Here is an 18,361-nt window from a genome sequence, read left to right on the forward strand (position 1 = left end):
CATACCTTCGTTTAACAGTGGATGCCAACACGTCTAGAATGTGCTCCCTCCTGAGAGTAGTAGCCATTTTGAAAGGGCTCGCCTCCGAGGCAGCAGCGAGGCGAGCATCCTGGTCGGCCGTTGTCTTGCGGGCTCGGCCCGGCACCTTTCTCGGCGACAACGATCCCGTTTCCTGCCGTAGCCGGATGACTCTCGCCACAGTTCGGGTTGATATGGAAAACATTTCTGCAATTTCCTCCTGGGTGGCACCTTCATCGTGGTGTTTCACTATTAAAGCACGTATATCTTTACAGATCGCCTTCGGCATATTGATTTCATTAGTTCAGCACCTCGGCAAACGGATTTATATACTGACGCTTCCCTCGACACATTGCGCAAATGATCACCTGACCTCACCTGATGAAGGGGGTCATTTGCATTTATGATTACATGTTTACATGACACATGATTACATGCTTACATAATATGTTGCCTACATATCTCAACGCAAATGACCTCCTTGATTGCACAAAAGGCTTGGGTGGCCACAGGGTCCCAATTTATGACGTTAGGAGATTGGCGATCCAATAAATTGGTTAAGGGTGCCGTCACATTGGCAAAACCTTCGATATAGTCTTGGTATTAGGCGCAGATTCCCAAGAAACTACACATTTGCTTTTTTGTTTTGGTAGTTCTAACCTGGTGATTGCCTCAACTCTATCAGGATCGGGGTTATGATGACCTGACCCAACGATATGCCCTAAGTATCTGATATGCGGTTGTGCAAATTGACACTTAACGATATTTACAGTAAACCCATTGTCTTGTAACGAACCTAATACGCTTCTCATGTGTCTCAAGTGTTCGTGCCAATTATTGGAAAAGATGGCAATGTCATCAATATATGCCATCGCATAAGCCTTATAGGGGCTAAAACTTCGTCCATGATACGTTGAAAAGTGGCAGATGCGTTCCTGAATCCGAATGGCATTACCTCCCAAGAAAATTGCCCCCCTGTGCGTTATGAAGGCGGTCATGTGTCGACAGCTTGCATCTAGAGGCACTTGTCAATATCCTCTACTTAAATCTAGCGAGGTTATGTATTGAGACAGCAATCTGATAGATGAGCTCTGTCGGATGGGACATAGGACAAGGGTTGGAATCAGCGGCTCTTCGGACATAAACTCCAATTTCACCTCACCTCATTTCACTGCAGCCTTATAACTTATGAGTTTATGAGATAGAGCCGCCGAACAAAGTTCGACTCGTACGCCGTCCGCATATGACCACACTTGCATTGTTCAATATGAGTCGCATAAGAGTGGTAGCATTTGAAGCATATCTATATATATAACCCATTGAACGCGTGTCCGTCCATCCGTGTAATGTTATGCCGAAAACAGCCACTAGAGGTGCCCCTGTTGTGTGTTGTATTTCGCACATTTAAATTAATATGCGGCTCTCTGGTACTTTTGTTATCCTGTTTTCATGACAATTTGGCTCTTCTCACTTGACAAACTGCCGACCCCTGACATAGGCACTATAGCAAATAAATATCCTGTGTTTAAATGTCTATAATCTACACAGAGTCTGATTTTCCCCTCTTTCTTTGCAACGCAAACAATCGGGTGAGCGAACTCCAAGGAACTGCTTTTGATTAACCCAACCTCGAGTAATTCATCAATTATCTGGTCCACTTTGGATTTTAAAGCCAGTGGTATCCTATATGGTATTAGGCGTTTTGGTTGCCATCCTTCCTTTAAGACAATGCTATGGCATCTGGCAGCTATTCTCCCCGGTCTTGAATCGAATAGCTTCTGGTAGTCCTCTAGGACATTCCCTAACTCTATCCTTTCCCTCTTGGTTAACTGTGAACATGAATCTAGGTTTGCCTGTTTTCCTCCAGACGGAGATTCGATTTTTCCGAATGTTGTTGGAGCAACCATAACTTTGCCGAAGTCGTCATCCCCCTTGAATATAACCCTGATGGAATGCATCTCACGTACATACTGCTTCAGTTTATCAACATGCACCCATCTCTTCGCCCCGTTCTCCATTTTTACCAAGTAACTCTTGTTGCGCACCTTTTCCTCTATGACACCCAGACCCTCCCGTCTGTCATCTGTTTTGCAGTTGCAGAGCGACTTTAAAACTAGGACAGCGTCTCCTACTACAAATTCCTTTTGTCTCGCATGCCGGTTATAATGGCTTGTGTAGACCTGTTGTTGGGACGCTGCGCTTTTATTAGCATAATTATGTACTACCTTAATCCTTTCAGTTAATTTATCTAAATACTCCTTGACGTTGGTGTTTAGACTATCTGGAGGACTAACGTCGCCTGCCCATATGCCTCTCAGGACAGATAAAGAACCTGTCGGAGCTCTGCCATATAACAATTCGAACGGGGATACACCAGTGGTCTCGCTCGGCACCTCCCGATACACCTAACAAAAAGGGAACTATCCTATCCCAATCCCTCTTGTTCTCCTGTATCACATGGGCTAACATATTTTTGAATGTTTTGTTCCATTGCTAAACTGCACCATTGCTTTGAGGATGATCGGGAGTAGAAAATCGGATAGATATGCCCATTCGCCTGAGCATCTCCTGGGTGAGTTGTGCCGTGAAGTTAGTGCCCAGGTCACAATACAGCAGGTTGGGGAATCTAGTTTGGGAAAATACCTGTAACAACGCATTACATGTCGTCTTAGCTGACAAAGATCGAATGCATTTTACTTCTGGCCACCTCGTGCATAAATCTATGAGGCAAAGGACATACTTGTGTCCTCTAGCAGACAGTGGGTCGATCGGACCAATTACATCCAGATTCACCACCTGAAACGCTCTATCTGGCCTAGTGAGGGGACTAATCGGCGTACGATCATTCTTCCGATAGGGGGCGCGTACCTGGCATCTATGGCAAGCTTGGCAATATTTCTTCACATTCGTCGCCATACTTGGCCAGAAGAATGCTTCTCTGATTCTGTTAGTGGTCTTGCGACTTCCTAAATGTCCTCCCCAGGGGGACTGATGGGCCAACTTTAGTACCTGCCCCCTACATTCCAGTGGTAGAACTACCTGCTTCATTCTCCTGCCATACCACTGATCCATATGATATAAAAGACCCCCCCTCTATGGTGTACCCATTCTTTCTTTGTTTAGCTAAATCCCAACTATCGTTGAGGGTCTCATCTCTAACTTGCGCCTCATGGAGTGATTGTTTGCTTTTGTCGCTTACGTCTGAACTCTCGATACTGTCCTCACCATCAGCCACCGGGCTTGCATCGCGCTCTATAATGATCTCATTCACGACCGACTGTATCTGTTTGTTCGTCTCAGCTCGCTTAGCCTCCTCCGAAGAGCAATAATCGGCTGCGGAAATTAATGCATCCATGGTACCGCTAAGCTCATCAGTTAGGGCGCAAATTATTAAAACCAGGGTGTAATCCGCTTCCTTTCTGTCCGGCCGTTTTTTTTAAGCTGACAGGAATGGTAACCAAGGCTGCAGTTACCTGTTGTCCGAACGCAGCGATCAGCCTGATCTTTCTTGCAGCATGAGACATGTGATCGGGTATCAGAGCCTTCCTGATTACCGTTATTTCTGCTCCGGTATCCACTATCACAGAAAACTGACGATCCTGACAAGTAAGCTCAATGTTTTTGTTAGCGCTAGCAGGTATGTTCTCACTGATCGCGTCCTCATCAATGTTTACTCTGGCGATTAGCTGGTCGCTGGGTCTTACAGTTTCGTCCATTTTAACTACTCGTGTTGCCTTGGATTTCGATCTTTCTTGCTTAATATGCCTCCAAGGGCAATTTCTGCTAAAATCTCCCACTAAGCCACACATGACACATTTAATTTTAGACTCCCTTTCTTCTCTATTGTTTGCCGTCGGCGGTCCTCGATTCCGTATACCGGTCGTGGTACGATACCTTTCTACCTCTCTCAGATTTACATCTAAAATCTCTCTTTCCTACAGCCCCCTCGATGTGGGTTCCTGTCCGTGGTGAGGGGACCTCCCAGAGATGGTTTAGTAACTCTTCTTCACCATCCCTGGGATCTGAACGCCCACCCACGTGTTTGCCGTGCGTGGTACCCTGTATGCCGGAAAGAGGGATCCTGGTAGTTGAGGGGCAACATAACGTCCCCAACACACTGCTTTGGCCCCTGCTTCGGATAAACGGGAGGCTCAAATCAGGCTCCGTTTGAGTCAATCGGCTGGTCGTTGAGTCATTCTTGACCTCGGCTTGGAGTCAACCGATCGATGCAGACCGGGCGGACGCGTCCCTGCTTGACAGTTTTGTCTTGTCAGTTCAGATGTGCTCTTCTTGACTGCATTGTGAGGGTATAGCTCCTGGGAAACCCTGGTGTGACAGTCTATGGGAATCACCCATGTGACGACATCCCCTTGTTGGGCCCCATGGTGGGTGGGGTCACTAGGAGCTGAATATTTATTTCTCAATATGGACCCAAAAACCATAAAACAACAAAGACCAGATCAAGTACCAAGAAACAAGGAAAACAATTTCAGTCAACCTACTTATCTGATAATACACGCAACTGGAGAAAAACCTTTATCGAAATGCTCTCCTTTCTTAATACAAAAACTGTTTGAATCGACTATTGGACATCTGAAAAAAATTCAAAAATTGAGATCGGGAGATTTACTGATAGAAACAGCCTCACCTCAACAGTCGGCAAAACTCTTAACAATAAAGACACTGGGAGACATGGAAGTGACTGTCACACCACACGGAAGTTTAAATTCATCTCGTGGTGTGATATCTGAGGTTGATCTGATGTCTGAAGAAGAGTCAGATATTCAGATTGGCCTTTCAGACCAAGGTGTCACTGCTGTTTGACGTATCTCCATTTGTTGAGATGGCAAATTGATACCAACCAAACATCTTATCCTCACATTTAACAAGCCGACATTGCCATCTTTCATTACTGCAAGATACCTGCGCTGTCCACTTTGTCCATACGTTCCAAACCCACTACGTTGTTTCAAATGTCAACGGTTTGGACATTCACAGACATCCTGCCGAGGGAAGAATGTATGTGCAGAGTGTGGAATGGAAGGTCACCAGAGCACTGAGTGTACCACTACTCTATGCTATGTGAATTGCAAAGACGCACATCCCGCCTACTCTCGCAAATGCCTTGCATGGCAGACAGAAAAAGAAATCCAGCGTGTAAAAACAGTCAACAACTTACCTTACCCAGAGGCACGTCGCATGGTCACTTCAAGTGCACCACTAAAACAAAAAACATTTGCTGCTGCTTTGAAATCCACAAAAACATGTGTTGTTCAAACCGATATTTCTGTTTCCCCAAAGGAATCCCTCACCAGGCATGTGAAATGTTTACTGATTACACCAAAAAAAACACCAGAAAAGGAGAGTATAAAACCAAAAACACCCTTACCTAAAGCAGGGGTAATAACAAGGAACCTGGGTTCTAAAAAGGCTAGTAAGAACCCACTAAACAAGCAGAGAGTAAAAGCGGCTCTCTGTAAATGTAAAAAATCAGAGGCTCACTCTATGAGTGAGTTTTCTGATATCTCTGATGAAGAGACTAATCGGGAGGTGACAAAACCAATATCACCTTCAAAAGAAAAATCCCGGTTAGATTAAAGAGAAATGCTCTCACAAAGATTGCTACCTCAAACACATAATGGGTTATAAAATAATTCAATGGAACTGTCATGGTTTCCGCAACAATTTCTCTCACATTAAACACTTGACATCCTCTACTTCATCTCTCTGTGTGGCACTCCAGGAAACCCATCTGAAACCTGGAGAAAGAATTACTTTAAAAGGATTCAGTCTCTACCGCAAGGATGATAGCCACAACCGTGCCAGTGGCGGTGTGGCTATTTTGGTTTCAAATCGCATTCCATCCTTATTGGTACAAATAACAACAGAGCTGCAAGCTGTGGCAGTCAGAATTTCAATTGGCGTAACTGTCACAGTTTGTTCTATATACTTGCCACCAGATGTCAGAGTCAATGAGAATAAACTGAGTGCCTTGGTTGAACAGCTGCCAACACCATTCCTTTTACTTGGTGATTTTAATGGTCACAATCCTATGTGAGGCAGTCCTGACATCAACCGTCGAGGCAGGGCCATTGAGAGATTTATAGGTAATCAGCAACTGTATCTATTTGATACTGGAGAAGTGACATACTTCCATGCCCCATGAAGAACATTTACTGCCATTGATCTATCATTAGCAACTCCGAATCTGTTTGTATCTATTTCCAGTATCTATTTGATACTGGAGAAGTGACATACTTCCATGCCCCATGAAGAACATTTACTGCCATTGATCTATCATTAGCAACTCCGAATCTATTTTCAGCATTTTCATGGGAGGTTGGATCTAATTCACTCCCTAGTGACCACTTCCCAATATTTCTAAAATATCAAGGCAGAGAAAGCTGTGAAACAGCTTGTCTACCACGCTGGAAACTTGAAACGGCAGATTGGCCTGCATTTTCCTCTTTGGCTGACATTACTGAGGAAATTGTCAATACTGCTGATATCAATGATGCAGTTGAAGTTGTCACTTCCAGTATTATTCAGGCAGCCGAAAAAACAATGGGAAAGACATCAACTAAATACCCAAAGCATCTGAAACCATGGTGGGACCAGAATTGCGAGGTAGCATTTAAAGCACAAAAGAAAGCATGGGGAATTTTCAGAAGATACACCACTTCTAGAAATTTGATAGCTTTTCAAAAAGCGAAGGCAAATGCCAGAAAAATAAGAAGGCAAAGCCAAAGGGATTTTTGGAGGAAGTATGTATCTAGCATAACATCTTCCACTAGCTGAAAAGCAGTCTGGGATAAAATCCATAAAATTAACGGGAAATATGCTTCTCAATCCCTGTCCATGCTGGAAAATAATGGCACAATAATCAGCGATATACAGGATATTGCTGATACGTTGGGTGAAACGTTTTCTTTTTCATCCAGCAATGTAATGTTTAAAAAGGAATTTTCAAGCTTATAAAGCCCAAAGTGAAAAACAATATTTAAACTTTCACTCCTCATCTAATGAGGAATATAATGTGCCATTCACTAGAATTGAATTACATACAGCAATCTCTCGCTCGGGGAATACTGCTGTAGGCCCATATAAAATCCACTACAGCATGATTAAAAATCTCTCAAACAACTCCCTTTCTAATCTCCTGAATCTGTTTAACAGAATATGGACAGAACATACTTTTCCTGACTCTTGGAGGCTATCTATCATTATTCCCATTCCCAAGCCAGGTAAAGATCCCAAGAATCCCTCTAATTATAGACCAATGTCTCTGACGAGTTGTCTCTGTAAACTTTTCGAGAGAATGGTAAACAGACGTCTAATGTATCTCTTAGAGAAAAACGAATACTTTTCACCACATCAGAGTGGATTTCATAGGAACAGAAGTACCACGGACAATTTAGTAAAACTAGAAACATCCATACGCAAAGCGTTTGTTCAACGACAGCACTTAGTGTCTGTATTCTTTGATATAGAGAAGGCTTACGATCAATGCTGGAGATACGGGATACTTCGCGATTTGCATGAATTCGGATTACGAGGTAATATGCCGATTTTTATAAAAAACTTCCTACAGAATCAAAGATTTCAAGTTAGGATGGGCAACACACTATCTAGGCCTTTTATCCAAAAAGAAGGTGTTCCTCAAGGTTGTATTTTGAGTGTGACTCTGTTCCTAATCAAAATTAACAGCATAGCTAACTGTCTCCCTCCCAGTGTGAAACACTCTTTGTATGTGGATGACTTTCAGATCTCCTGCCAGTCTAGCAACATGAGTTTTATCGAGAGACAACTGGAAACGTCTTTAAATCGCATAGACCATTGGTCTTGGACCAATGGTTTTAGTTTTAACACGGAGAAGACCTCGTGCATCCACTTTTGTTGAAGGCGTGGTTTGCACCTGGACCCTGAAATTCATTTAAATCGGGTTAAAATCCCAATGGTCAATGAGACAAAGTTTTTGGGAGTTTTATTTGATTCTAAACTAACATTTCTGCCACACTTGCGCAACCTGAAGAGTAGATGTTTAAAATCTTTGAACCTTTTAAAGGTACTATGCTGCTCATCCTGGGGAGCAGACAAAGTTTCTATGCTCAGGATTTATAGGGCCCTTGTTTGCTCTAAGCTGGACTACGGTTCCATTGTTTATGGCTCTGCGCGAGAATCTACTCTTCGGATGCTGGATCCAATCCACCACCAAGCACTGCGTTTGTGCACTGGTGGTTTTAGAACTTCTTCTGTACGTGGATGCTTATGAGCCTTCACTATCTCTTAGGAGAGAACAGTTGTCTCTGTTTTATTATAGAAAACAAAAATCTCTTACTAAACCTTCAGTTGATTGTACAGTATTAGATACTCAGCTGAAAAGGTTATTTGAAACTCGCCTTAGTAGTGTCCCTACATTTCCCATAAGAATGGAGAATGTGATCAGCATGATTGATGTGAACACATGCAACATTTCACAGCTAGAAGTCTGTAGTATAACACCTTGGTCAACTCCTGTGATAAATGTTGACCTTAGCTTAAAACAATTTCCTAAGGAATCCACCCCAGACTTCATCTACAGACAGCACTTTGCAGAAACTCAACATTGTGACAGGAATTTAATCCATATTTACACCGATGGATCTAAATCTGATGATTATGTTGGCTCAGCCTTCGTCTGCCAGGATGAAATTGTGGCAGAACAAATTTCACCATATTCTTCCATCTTTTCTGCAGAGTTGCATGCTATTTATCTAGCTTTAAAGTATATAAATAGGAAAGGTTATCGTTGCTGTGTGATTTATACTGACTCAGTTAGTGCACTTCAGGCTTTGATCTTGAGCAAACCTAGTTCTCACTCTATAGTGATTAAAACTCAAGAACTGTTTTGCCATCTAATTGCGAGTAATTTCTTTGTAAAATTTTGTTGGGTCCCAGGCCATGTAGGTATAAAAGGAAATGAAGAAGCTGACGCAGCTGCAAAGTCAGCTAGTCCTTCACAGCATACAATGCGTATTGAAGGAGGTGATTTAAAGCTAGTTGTTAAAAAACGACTAGCAGAGAGATGGCAAAATGTGTGGAATGCACAAATCCACAATAAACTTCATGAGATCAAATCTTTGGTAGAAAATTGGACACATAATAGGCAATATGATAGGAGATCTGAGGTTATCCTTACTCGTTTGAGAATTGGACACCCTCGACTGACTCATCAATACCTTTTGAAGGGAGATGACGAACCAGTATGTCAGCACTGCAACTGTGCTGTAAGTGTTAAACACATATTTTGCAACTGTGTTGCTTTTGATCAGAGTCGTAGACAGCATTTCGGAAATGCAAGCTTTAGAGACATTTTGGGCCAGAGGCCAAATCTGGATAATATACTGGACTTTCTGAAAGTCATTAATATGTATAGAGAAATATGATGATTTATTTATTGTATAGTTTTATTTACTTCATGGTGCATATTTAAATTATTGTATATATTTTTTGTTGTTTATTTATTTATTTTTTGTTGTTGTTTATTTATTTATTTATTATATTTTAGATTATATATATATATATTACTATTGGCCTTTTAATGGTTAAACTGTTTGGTATATATGTGTTTTCCTATTTACTGTATTTTGTACCTTCAATCATACCATGTGTAGTGGTGCAGTATAGCCTGCATGGCTTTTGTGCCAATAAAAATTAACTAACCAACCAACCTTTTAGTTGAGTGATGGAACTTGCAGCATCTAAAACACTGTAGGATAGGGCAGAAGTCCGCAACCCTACTGCGAGACCACTCAATAGTGATTTTCCCGAAGTGTATGAGAATCTTACTCACTTCTGGGGACACTTCAGCAGCCCAGTTTTTGTAGGCGCCATCCCGTTTTCCCATACCAAACTTAAGTTTGAATTGTTGGGCAAACTCCTCATTAGTGTAATGTGCATTAATCAGGTCATTTTGTTCATAAATGAATTCGGTCAGTTCCTCCTTATTGATGTCGGATTGGACCGAGTATATGGCCAGGTGAGGCCAACTTTTTTTGGGGCGTTTGGTTAGAAGCTTTGGAACTTTCTCCTCAATGTTACTCTCCAGAACCTTGGTGTCGCCGATACTGCTTAATTTCACAGCTATCCCTCCACCTCCTATCTTCCTGATTCGTTCTATGCCGATGCTCAGAGTAGAAGGTTTAAGCTTTGTCTGCATAACCTTGCGGACAGCCTCACTATTATTGTTCTCCTGGTCCTTACCATACACAAGAACGACTTCTTTTGGAGTAGGATTTTTTTTTACTTTTATGTTGCCTCTAACAGGGCCATTAGTTTTCACCACTGTGCTGTACAGCGGCACGGATTGGATTTGATTGGAAGTATTACTTTGGGCTGCTTCTAATTTGTTTAGGATGAGTTTCTGAGCACCTATGAGATCCTCAGTGTTGGCTGACTTGGCCAGATCCTCCTTAGTGGCCATTAAAGATAGCTTATTATCTATGGATTTTAGTATATCTTCCTGAGTACCGAATCTAGTTATGGCAAGGGTGATAACCCTATTGAGTACATCAACCAGATGTTGAGTGTGGTTGCCAGTGCCAAAGCGACCATTTGGATTGTTCAAGGCGTATTGCTCGAATTCTTCCACTATGCTGTTCGCTTCTGTAATAAAGGTCTCCATGATTGCAAATGTTGAGCAATGATGCACAATGCAGTCACAAAACAGTCTGGTGAGACGGGGAGCCAGAAAACCAGTTTGGAGCACAGTAACCGAAAAAACGCCGACCGTCGCGATGTGAGCCAATCAGCAAAAAGCCTATAGAATACAAATAATAACAGCAAAACACGGACGTAGCGCGTGGCCCCTTAGGATATACCTAGAACCGTGACGAACGTAATGGGGGACAAAAATAAGACCCTCCTAACATAAAACGCCTAACAGCGTACGCGAAGCCGACCGGCGACACCCAGCCAAGACCGGAAGTAAGATAGATGCAATAATATAACCGTCAGTGCGGATAAAACGGTGGTAAAGCGAATAGAAAACCGTCACAGAACAGCACAGAAGCACTGGAAGAAGCCCGCTAAACGAAGGTCGCCGAGCGGCTGTCAGACCACGTGGAACATAAACACCTCTTTGTCTAATGGTATATACTAAAACACGTATATTACGAAAACTAAAACACGTTTTGAAACGAAAATTACAGAGACGATAGATAGTCAGGCAAGCTGTCAAACTCCGTCGCGATTGCGGGCCGACAAGCGTCCAAAATTTTGAACGGTGATAAATAAAAAACTAAACGACCAATCTAAATACAATATACACTCACCGTTTGCGGATGATTAGTTCTATACATCAGTAAATAAAATACCAAGATCGGACAAAAACTCGCTAAAAAAAAAAACAGTCGGAAGCAGAGCCGAAGTTCACCACCGTCCGCTCTGGAACAGCTTTGATATCTTCTTTGATTGCGATGGTTTTTAATGGCCATAGGGACTTTTATTAATCGTGCCCTAGTCTTCTCTCCGAACACTGAACTCAAGATCATCGTCCCCCAGTCCTCGCCATTAGGTTCGTCAATGTCCTCGGGGCGCAAGACTGGAATCTGAGTGCCCGATTCTATGATGGCTTGAGTATCTCGCCCATCTACATTTATTGTAACGTATTGTAGGGGTTGGATGCTAGCAACTGGTTTCGAACGACCACATTCCCCTCCCCCCGAATCTTCCTGAACTTATGTTTACCACTACTGCGCTGTTGTTCTGTCTCCAATCTGTCGTGGGTCATTGAATGCGATTATCGTTCCTGGGCGGACTCCTCTGCGGACAGGTCCTAGATTGCAGATCAATGCAACGCGGTTGCATTGATCTGCAAATAAAGCACTCCCTCCGTCTTATTTCCTGGTGATGGTCGGACCCATTTATCTGCCTCCCGTCTCTCAGTGGTGGGGGAATGTACTTCTGGCCAGTGCCGTGGCACTCCGAAAGACGCCACGACCTTTGCGACTCATTGTACGTCTCGGTTAGAGACTTTCCCTTGCTTTCGAAATATAGGTGGCACTCTCTCGCCATAGCGATAGGGTTAAACCACTCCTCACCCTGACGAACGCTTATATGGGCCGCCGTGTCGGCATCCAACGTCTGAAATAATCTGTCTGCCATGATTAATCGTTTTAATGTTTCCAAGTCCTTCACTCTCCTCAACGCGCAATAGTATTTCCAAGACGACGCTATTCTCGAAATAAATTGCATGTGAGTCTCGTTGGGTCTATGCCTACGCCTAGCACTCCGAAAATTTTCCAGGCAGCATTGGGCGGACGGTTTGTATTCTCGTAACACTAATTTCTTCACGCTTGAGTAATCCTTTAACTCGTCTCCGGTTATATAAATCAAAATGTTAGCGGTTTTTTCTCCCAGAATATTGATCAGTATCTCCGCTTTCATCTCTTCTGGCATATTCTTCGATTGGAATGCTCGCTCTATAGATACGAAAAATAGGTTCCAATTTTCGGACTTAGTTGGGACTGGCAATGTTAACATTTTCACGCTCTTAATCAATTTCTCAATACTCTTGGCGGGCCCATCACCCGGATAGCTGTCCGTAAGACTGGGACTACCGTTACTCGCCCTGCTTTGAATAGTAGCATTAATCCGCGCCAGCTCTAACTCATGCTGGCGTTCCCTTTCTAGCCTCTATTGTTCCCTTTCTAGACTCTCTTGTTCCTCCTTCCGTTTCCTTTCCGCAACAGTGGAAGTCAAAATCTCCAGCACAAAATCTGGGTCACTAGCAAAATCATCACTTTTCGTAATAAGCTCCCTTAACTCCGATACCCTCAGATTATCGTCCATCGTGCCACAAAGCTCTTCCGCCACGATTCGTAGATCTTCCTTCTTAACTCCCTTTACGCTTAGCATTCTGCCGTGAATTCAGTTTCCGAAAGTACAAAATTTTCCTACCTCTTCTCTGGTGTAAATCTTGTATCTTCCTCAAACCTTAGCGCCGTGCCCAATTACCCACTCAGCTCGGTTCCGATACACTCTTCTTATTCTGGCTTGTAATCACTCTCTTCACAGATCGAATCTTGTCGATCTGACTTCACTATCCTGTCGGCTGCGCCAATGTAGGAAACCCGTTCTTAATCAGCGGATTCCGCCCCGTCGGTTCATCTCACTAATTAAACAACTAGTCCAATATTTCCACCAAAAAAAAACTTTCATCCGCTCTTAGGGACCACTACTTCGCACTCCTTCTCCCTCTCATGTCCCGAATTCCTCTCTCAAAAATTCCTTCTTTCCACGTTTTCTTCCCGGGTCTTAACGGTGCCTCATTAGCGTGTGTCGATGGATAGATCGCATCTGTCCCGACAAAAACCCCCGGAGAGGAAGGACAAGAAGGTCCGGTATCACTACAAGCACTACATGTTTTGATTTGTCTGGTCTTAAAGCAACAATGTCATTATCTCTCAGCCATTTTCTAGATGTTCTTATATCCGTCCATACCTCCCTAGACGAAATATTCTCATGTCTATTGCGCATTGTTATTAAAGTTTTCCGTCTGAAATATTCCTTAGTAGTGTTGTTCAGTCCTTCTATCAGTTTTTTTGACGTTATTAAAATATATATAGAGAGATTGCAAGGACTACTAAAATACACCTAGCATATCGACGCTCTCCTATGGTCTTCTCTCTTATCAGAAATGATAAAAACCGTATAGGAGATTCTAACTTTCCAGCAGTTTATGCAGTTCCTCTTCAGGATCACTGGGTTAACCATGCTTTAACATACATTGGAGCAACCGCAAGAGGTCTCGCCAGTGCCAGCCCGAGGCAAGTTTTAGGATGGAGCAAGATCCTATTATGGTGCCCTGGAGTGGAACCCCGCCCACGCACACCACCACGCGCGTCTCAACAGATAAGGCCATTTACATACTGGCCACACGCTTGCAATTAAAATATCAAAAAGTGAAAAAAATATTTTTTCCTTTAATTTTCTTTACCACTGAGGCGACCCTAGGACTTAGCGCCTGGAGCGGCTGCTCCGTTCGCCTAATGGTAGGGCCGGCTCTGAGTTTCACCATGAGGATGAAAGAACATGAATACTTGATAAGAAAACAGCTACCAACGACGGCACTAGGGACATATGCGAATAATGAGGATGTTCATGTTGATCTACAAAATGCTAAATTGCTACACAAAGTATCGGATAAGGCACAACTCAAGTACCTCGAATCGCTGGAGATATATAAGGCAATTAAAAAAGAGGTTGGCATTAATTTCAAATAAACCGATACGCTTTCCACAGCATGGCGCGCCATATTTGAATTAGATCGCAATGATTGAAACGCGCATCAAAGATATTTTAAATTACAGAGGATATTTACGTCATGATCTACGTGAAATCAATTGATTATTTATTGGGATGTGTTTTAAATATTTTACATATTTTCAATTTTAACGCAACATATTCGAATTACATAGTTAAACGGAACTTTCAAAACAATTCTATTCTACTAGCCGTTAGTTCGATATCGTCAATACCTGAGGATGCCTATTACATATAGATGAAAACGTTCATAGAAAAATTCTTTCTATGAACGTTTTCATCTATGTTTGGTTATGAACTGGTGATGGTTTATTTGGTGAGTGTTATATAATTAAGTACCCAGTTTTTTGAAATATGGTATATTGAANTCAAGACTTGACATTTAAGAACTGTCTTTTCAAATATAAGGTAATGGTATTGTTTTGATTGGAAAATCAACAAACTATTTTCTTTTCATTCATTTGTCTTAAAATAAAATTAATTCAAAATATCTCGAAAAACAGAATATTAATTATCTGCGAGAACTGTCTTTTCAAATATAAGGTAATGGTATTGTTTTGATTGGAAAATCAACAAACTATTTTCTTTTCATTCATTTGTGTTAAAATAAAATTAATTCAATTCAAATTTATAAACACATTTAAAATACAGCCTTATTGTTAAAATAAAATTAAGATTTGTGATCTGAAATAACTCTAAATTAAAATTGCAAATAAAAATTTGTCGAATAATCGACATCTGAAATTAATTTTGTGATTAGTGCTACTCAAACCACTACTACTTATATACACTGTCTTGCATTTTTATCAGTCATGTTTTTTTTTCCGTTTGTAGGACATTAAAGAATCTGCCCAATGTCAATTGCTTTTCTGTCTTCAGGATTTTTTAGAAGTAATTAATAGCATTGTCCTTGTAGAGATCACCAAGCCTATTAACCTGAACCTGGTTTGGATGCCATTTAAGACCATTGTTCTGACATCCTCCCACTTCTAAAAAATTTTTAATAGCAGATGTTGGCATTGATCATCTTTCATCTTCTTTTTCAGAAGAAAACACGAGTTCTTGCAGTTCTGTTGTCAGATCAGTTTCAGGTTCCATTATGAGCTCTTCAATGTCATCTTCATTCACCTCTAATTCCAGATCTCTAGCAGTTGTTACAATTTCATCCATAATTTCAGGTACATAATCTCCACTTTCCTGAATGCAGCAGGGACACAGCTTTTACCAAGAAGAATTTAATTGTTGTTCAGGGTTATCCAATATGCTGTCTTGTTGGACATGTTTCTAGTTTTTTTCAATCCTTGGATGCAATTTTACATATCTTTGTGTGCAAAACTGTAAAAATCCACCTATTATGATTGTTTAAATGCCATTTCAATTTTTTAAAACTATTCCTACCCTTGATTTGCTTGAAACAAGAACACACTACTCTTACTTTGTGCTTTGTATACTTTTATTGCATATAAATACAGACATGTGCTAATTATCAAAATATATGAACGTTAAAGTACTATAGCTGCTTAATATAAATAACACATTTATTAAACAAATAAAATAATTATACTTAAAGATAAGAAAAATACAACACACGTGTATCAAGATATAAATAGATATGCTATATTCTAAACCTAACCTAACTCAAATGATCGAGAGAAATCTCACGTTGGAGAGAGAGATAATTATGGCAAGGGTTTACCTTGTAGGAAACGCTCTCATATTATAGGGCGTTAATAAAACACTCTGTGATCGTCGTCTTTTAATCCGAGGTGTCCTTTGAAGGCTATGTGCAGATGCAGTGTATGCTCCGTCGCTCCTAATCTGTAGAGAGTTCTTCCGTTAACCTCTTCGATGAGTAATTCCGTCGTATATGGAGAGAGTAGAAAATTTTCAAAGTCTTTTACCTTTTCGTGGAGCGGCGATTATGAGCTTCGTAGATCCTGAGAGTGCTGGAAGAGTAGTCCACTGCGTTCTCTTCCCCGACGATCGCTGTTGATGTGACAGATCGTTCCCCTTTTATACCCTTTTAGCGTGGGAAATCTCGGGGACTCCGTTGACGTATTTTGACAGTTCTCCCGATTTATGACAGTCTCCCCCGTCATAGGTGATGACAATGCAGATATCTCTACACCAATTAATATTAAATGCGTCATCACCTGGGGAGATGACTGACCATTTTTGGTAATGTTTCTCACCGCAAAGTTGACCCTTGTAGGTGACCTCTTGTCCACCCTCAACACAGGAACACATGTTTGTTTTCGTTAATTGGCTATACCGCAGACACCTTGTAATAGAGTAGTCTCCTGGGGAGAGGGGAGTTCTTCCACGGTCGCCTTGGACGACTTTGTCCGTCAAGGAGGTCATCTTCAGTAACTACGCACTTCATTGTCCAGGTTCTATTCCTCGGGCAACGGGGTGAGAACGGGAGAAATAACGGAAATAATGATGAAAGAAATATACAGCTTCCGTTTCATATTAAATAAAACTCTCATAAGAGAGTCAGATTTTCACATTATCAACATCTGTGTTAATGTTAACATTTTATCCTGCAGTCCAAGAAACAAGAAAAAAGGTAATTTTTTGTTTATCAACCTTTTAAGTTTAAGTTTTAATTTAAATAAATAAAATTATTTTTGAAAAATTATTATGATAACTAAAAATTAATATTATATGTTTAACTACCAGGGCTGTGGAGTCGCGTAAAAATCTACCGACTCCGACTAGGGGCAGACTTGTTACCGAAAGAGACCCGGAAATTCTGATGTCATCACGTGACCTCAGAATAAAATATTCAATAAATAGAGTTGTAATAAAGATTGGAATAAAAAGTTTCTACGCTCTAAGCTAAAAGACTTCTCTAAGTAATATATAAATATCTATTCGATAATTTTTACTTTTCCGGCTGTTATATACGTAGTGATAATTATTGAGATAGAGAAATACAAATGACAATAATCCAGTGTTCGTAACCGTCTTGATAAAATGATGATATTCTCGTCTTCATAACGTCTTTTTGTCCTTTCTCACTTTCGCGTCTTCACCAACTGTCGTCTTTTTCACTTCTCCCCTTGCTTTACTCTCCCTTGTTCTCGCCTCCCCTGCAACTCCTCATAAATTTTATTGTCTTAACGGTTTAGGAATGTTACTCGCCTAAACCCCACATTCGGCCATCCTGACAGCTGACATCGTCCTCGATGTCCTCGTCTGACCGGTCGAATACTTCGTTAGTTGAACGGACCCACACTTTCATGTTGTCAGCAGACGTAGACGTTTGCATTGGCCCTTCGTGATCACCTACCTTCTCGACCAAATATCTGTCATTTCTTAAAACTTTTCTGATTTTGTACAGCCCTAAGAACTTTGGATGGATTTTTAAGCCGGGGCCGTAATGCATTCTCCTTATAGCTACTAGATCATCGACTAGGAATTTGTTGGGTCGTTTCCTTTTCTTGTTAAATGTTTTCCTGTTCTCCGCTTGCAGTTTCTTAATGTTTTCTTTTGCCGTTGCCCTAATTTCATCCCTTTCTTCCTCAAAGCACAAAATTTTTTCTTTCTCGATCAGTTCTCGTAGTTCGAGGTCCTCTTTTAAATGCATTTTGGTACCAAGCAACAACTCGAAGGCAGACCTATCAATACTTCGGTTATACGAGGAATTGAGATATCAATTAGAGATGCCACGAATATTCGGCTACTATTCGGTATTCAGCCGAATACCGAATCATGAAAAAAGCCGCACATATTACTCAAAAACGTATTTATTTTAATCATAAATTATTACATTTAATACTTAAAATCTATCAGTGGTAAGTTGTAATGAATGAAAGCAATTTTTTCAGCATTTGTTGATAGCAAACGATTGCGCTTTTCCTCAAACTATACCTGCTTCTGAAAATAGCCTCTCACTATATACACTACTGCTGGGAGACAATAGATAAATCTTAGCGAATTTTCTCAGGCTTGAATACTGTTTTGCGTTTGCTGACCACCACTTGTAAAGGTCTGCTGTCCGATCTAGGCGAACAGTTTTCATATAAAGTGATAC

General features: G+C 41.3%; 4 protein-coding genes and 3 pseudogenes across 4 annotated transcripts; 3 read left to right on the forward strand and 4 right to left on the reverse strand.

Moving 5' to 3' along the window:
- Nucleotides 1–241: 241 nt before the first annotated feature.
- On the reverse strand, nt 242–3,373 carry LOC111632164 (annotated as a pseudogene).
- Nucleotides 890–2,086, reverse strand: LOC111631917. Its single transcript, XM_023376258.1, has one exon. It carries the CDS (start codon nt 2,034–2,036, stop codon nt 1,455–1,457), a length of 582 nt encoding a protein of 193 aa, XP_023232026.1. The 5' UTR covers nt 2,037–2,086; the 3' UTR covers nt 890–1,454.
- A 16-nt stretch (nt 3,374–3,389) lies between the features above and the next one.
- On the reverse strand, nt 3,390–4,580 carry LOC111632175. The gene has a single exon (XM_023376544.1). It carries the CDS (start codon nt 3,825–3,827, stop codon nt 3,390–3,392), a length of 438 nt encoding a protein of 145 aa, XP_023232312.1. The 5' UTR covers nt 3,828–4,580.
- On the forward strand, nt 4,444–4,842 carry LOC111632186. The gene has a single exon (XM_023376554.1). It carries the CDS (start codon nt 4,444–4,446, stop codon nt 4,840–4,842), a length of 399 nt encoding a protein of 132 aa, XP_023232322.1.
- A 6-nt stretch (nt 4,843–4,848) lies between these two features.
- LOC111631890 lies at nt 4,849–9,499 on the forward strand (annotated as a pseudogene).
- On the forward strand, nt 5,056–5,616 carry LOC111632191. Its single transcript, XM_023376567.1, has one exon. It carries the CDS (start codon nt 5,056–5,058, stop codon nt 5,614–5,616), a length of 561 nt encoding a protein of 186 aa, XP_023232335.1.
- Nucleotides 9,500–11,771: 2,272 nt separating the features above from the next.
- LOC111632199 lies at nt 11,772–12,915 on the reverse strand (annotated as a pseudogene).
- Nucleotides 12,916–18,361: the final 5,446 nt, after the last annotated feature.

This window comes from Centruroides sculpturatus, unplaced genomic scaffold (assembly GCF_000671375.1).
Source record: "Centruroides sculpturatus isolate CEXI.00-Female unplaced genomic scaffold, Cexi_2.0 scaffold72, whole genome shotgun sequence".
Lineage (NCBI taxonomy): Eukaryota > Metazoa > Arthropoda > Arachnida > Scorpiones > Buthidae > Centruroides > Centruroides sculpturatus.

Coding starts and splice junctions, on each gene's coding strand:
- LOC111632191 (XM_023376567.1), top strand. CDS start 5,056: ATGGAAGGTCACCAGAGCACTGAGTGTACCACTACTCTATGCTATGTG.
- LOC111632175 (XM_023376544.1), bottom strand. CDS start 3,827: ATGTGTGGCTTAGTGGGAGATTTTAGCAGAAATTGCCCTTGGAGGCAT.
- LOC111632186 (XM_023376554.1), top strand. CDS start 4,444: ATGGACCCAAAAACCATAAAACAACAAAGACCAGATCAAGTACCAAGA.
- LOC111631917 (XM_023376258.1), bottom strand. CDS start 2,036: ATGGAGAACGGGGCGAAGAGATGGGTGCATGTTGATAAACTGAAGCAG.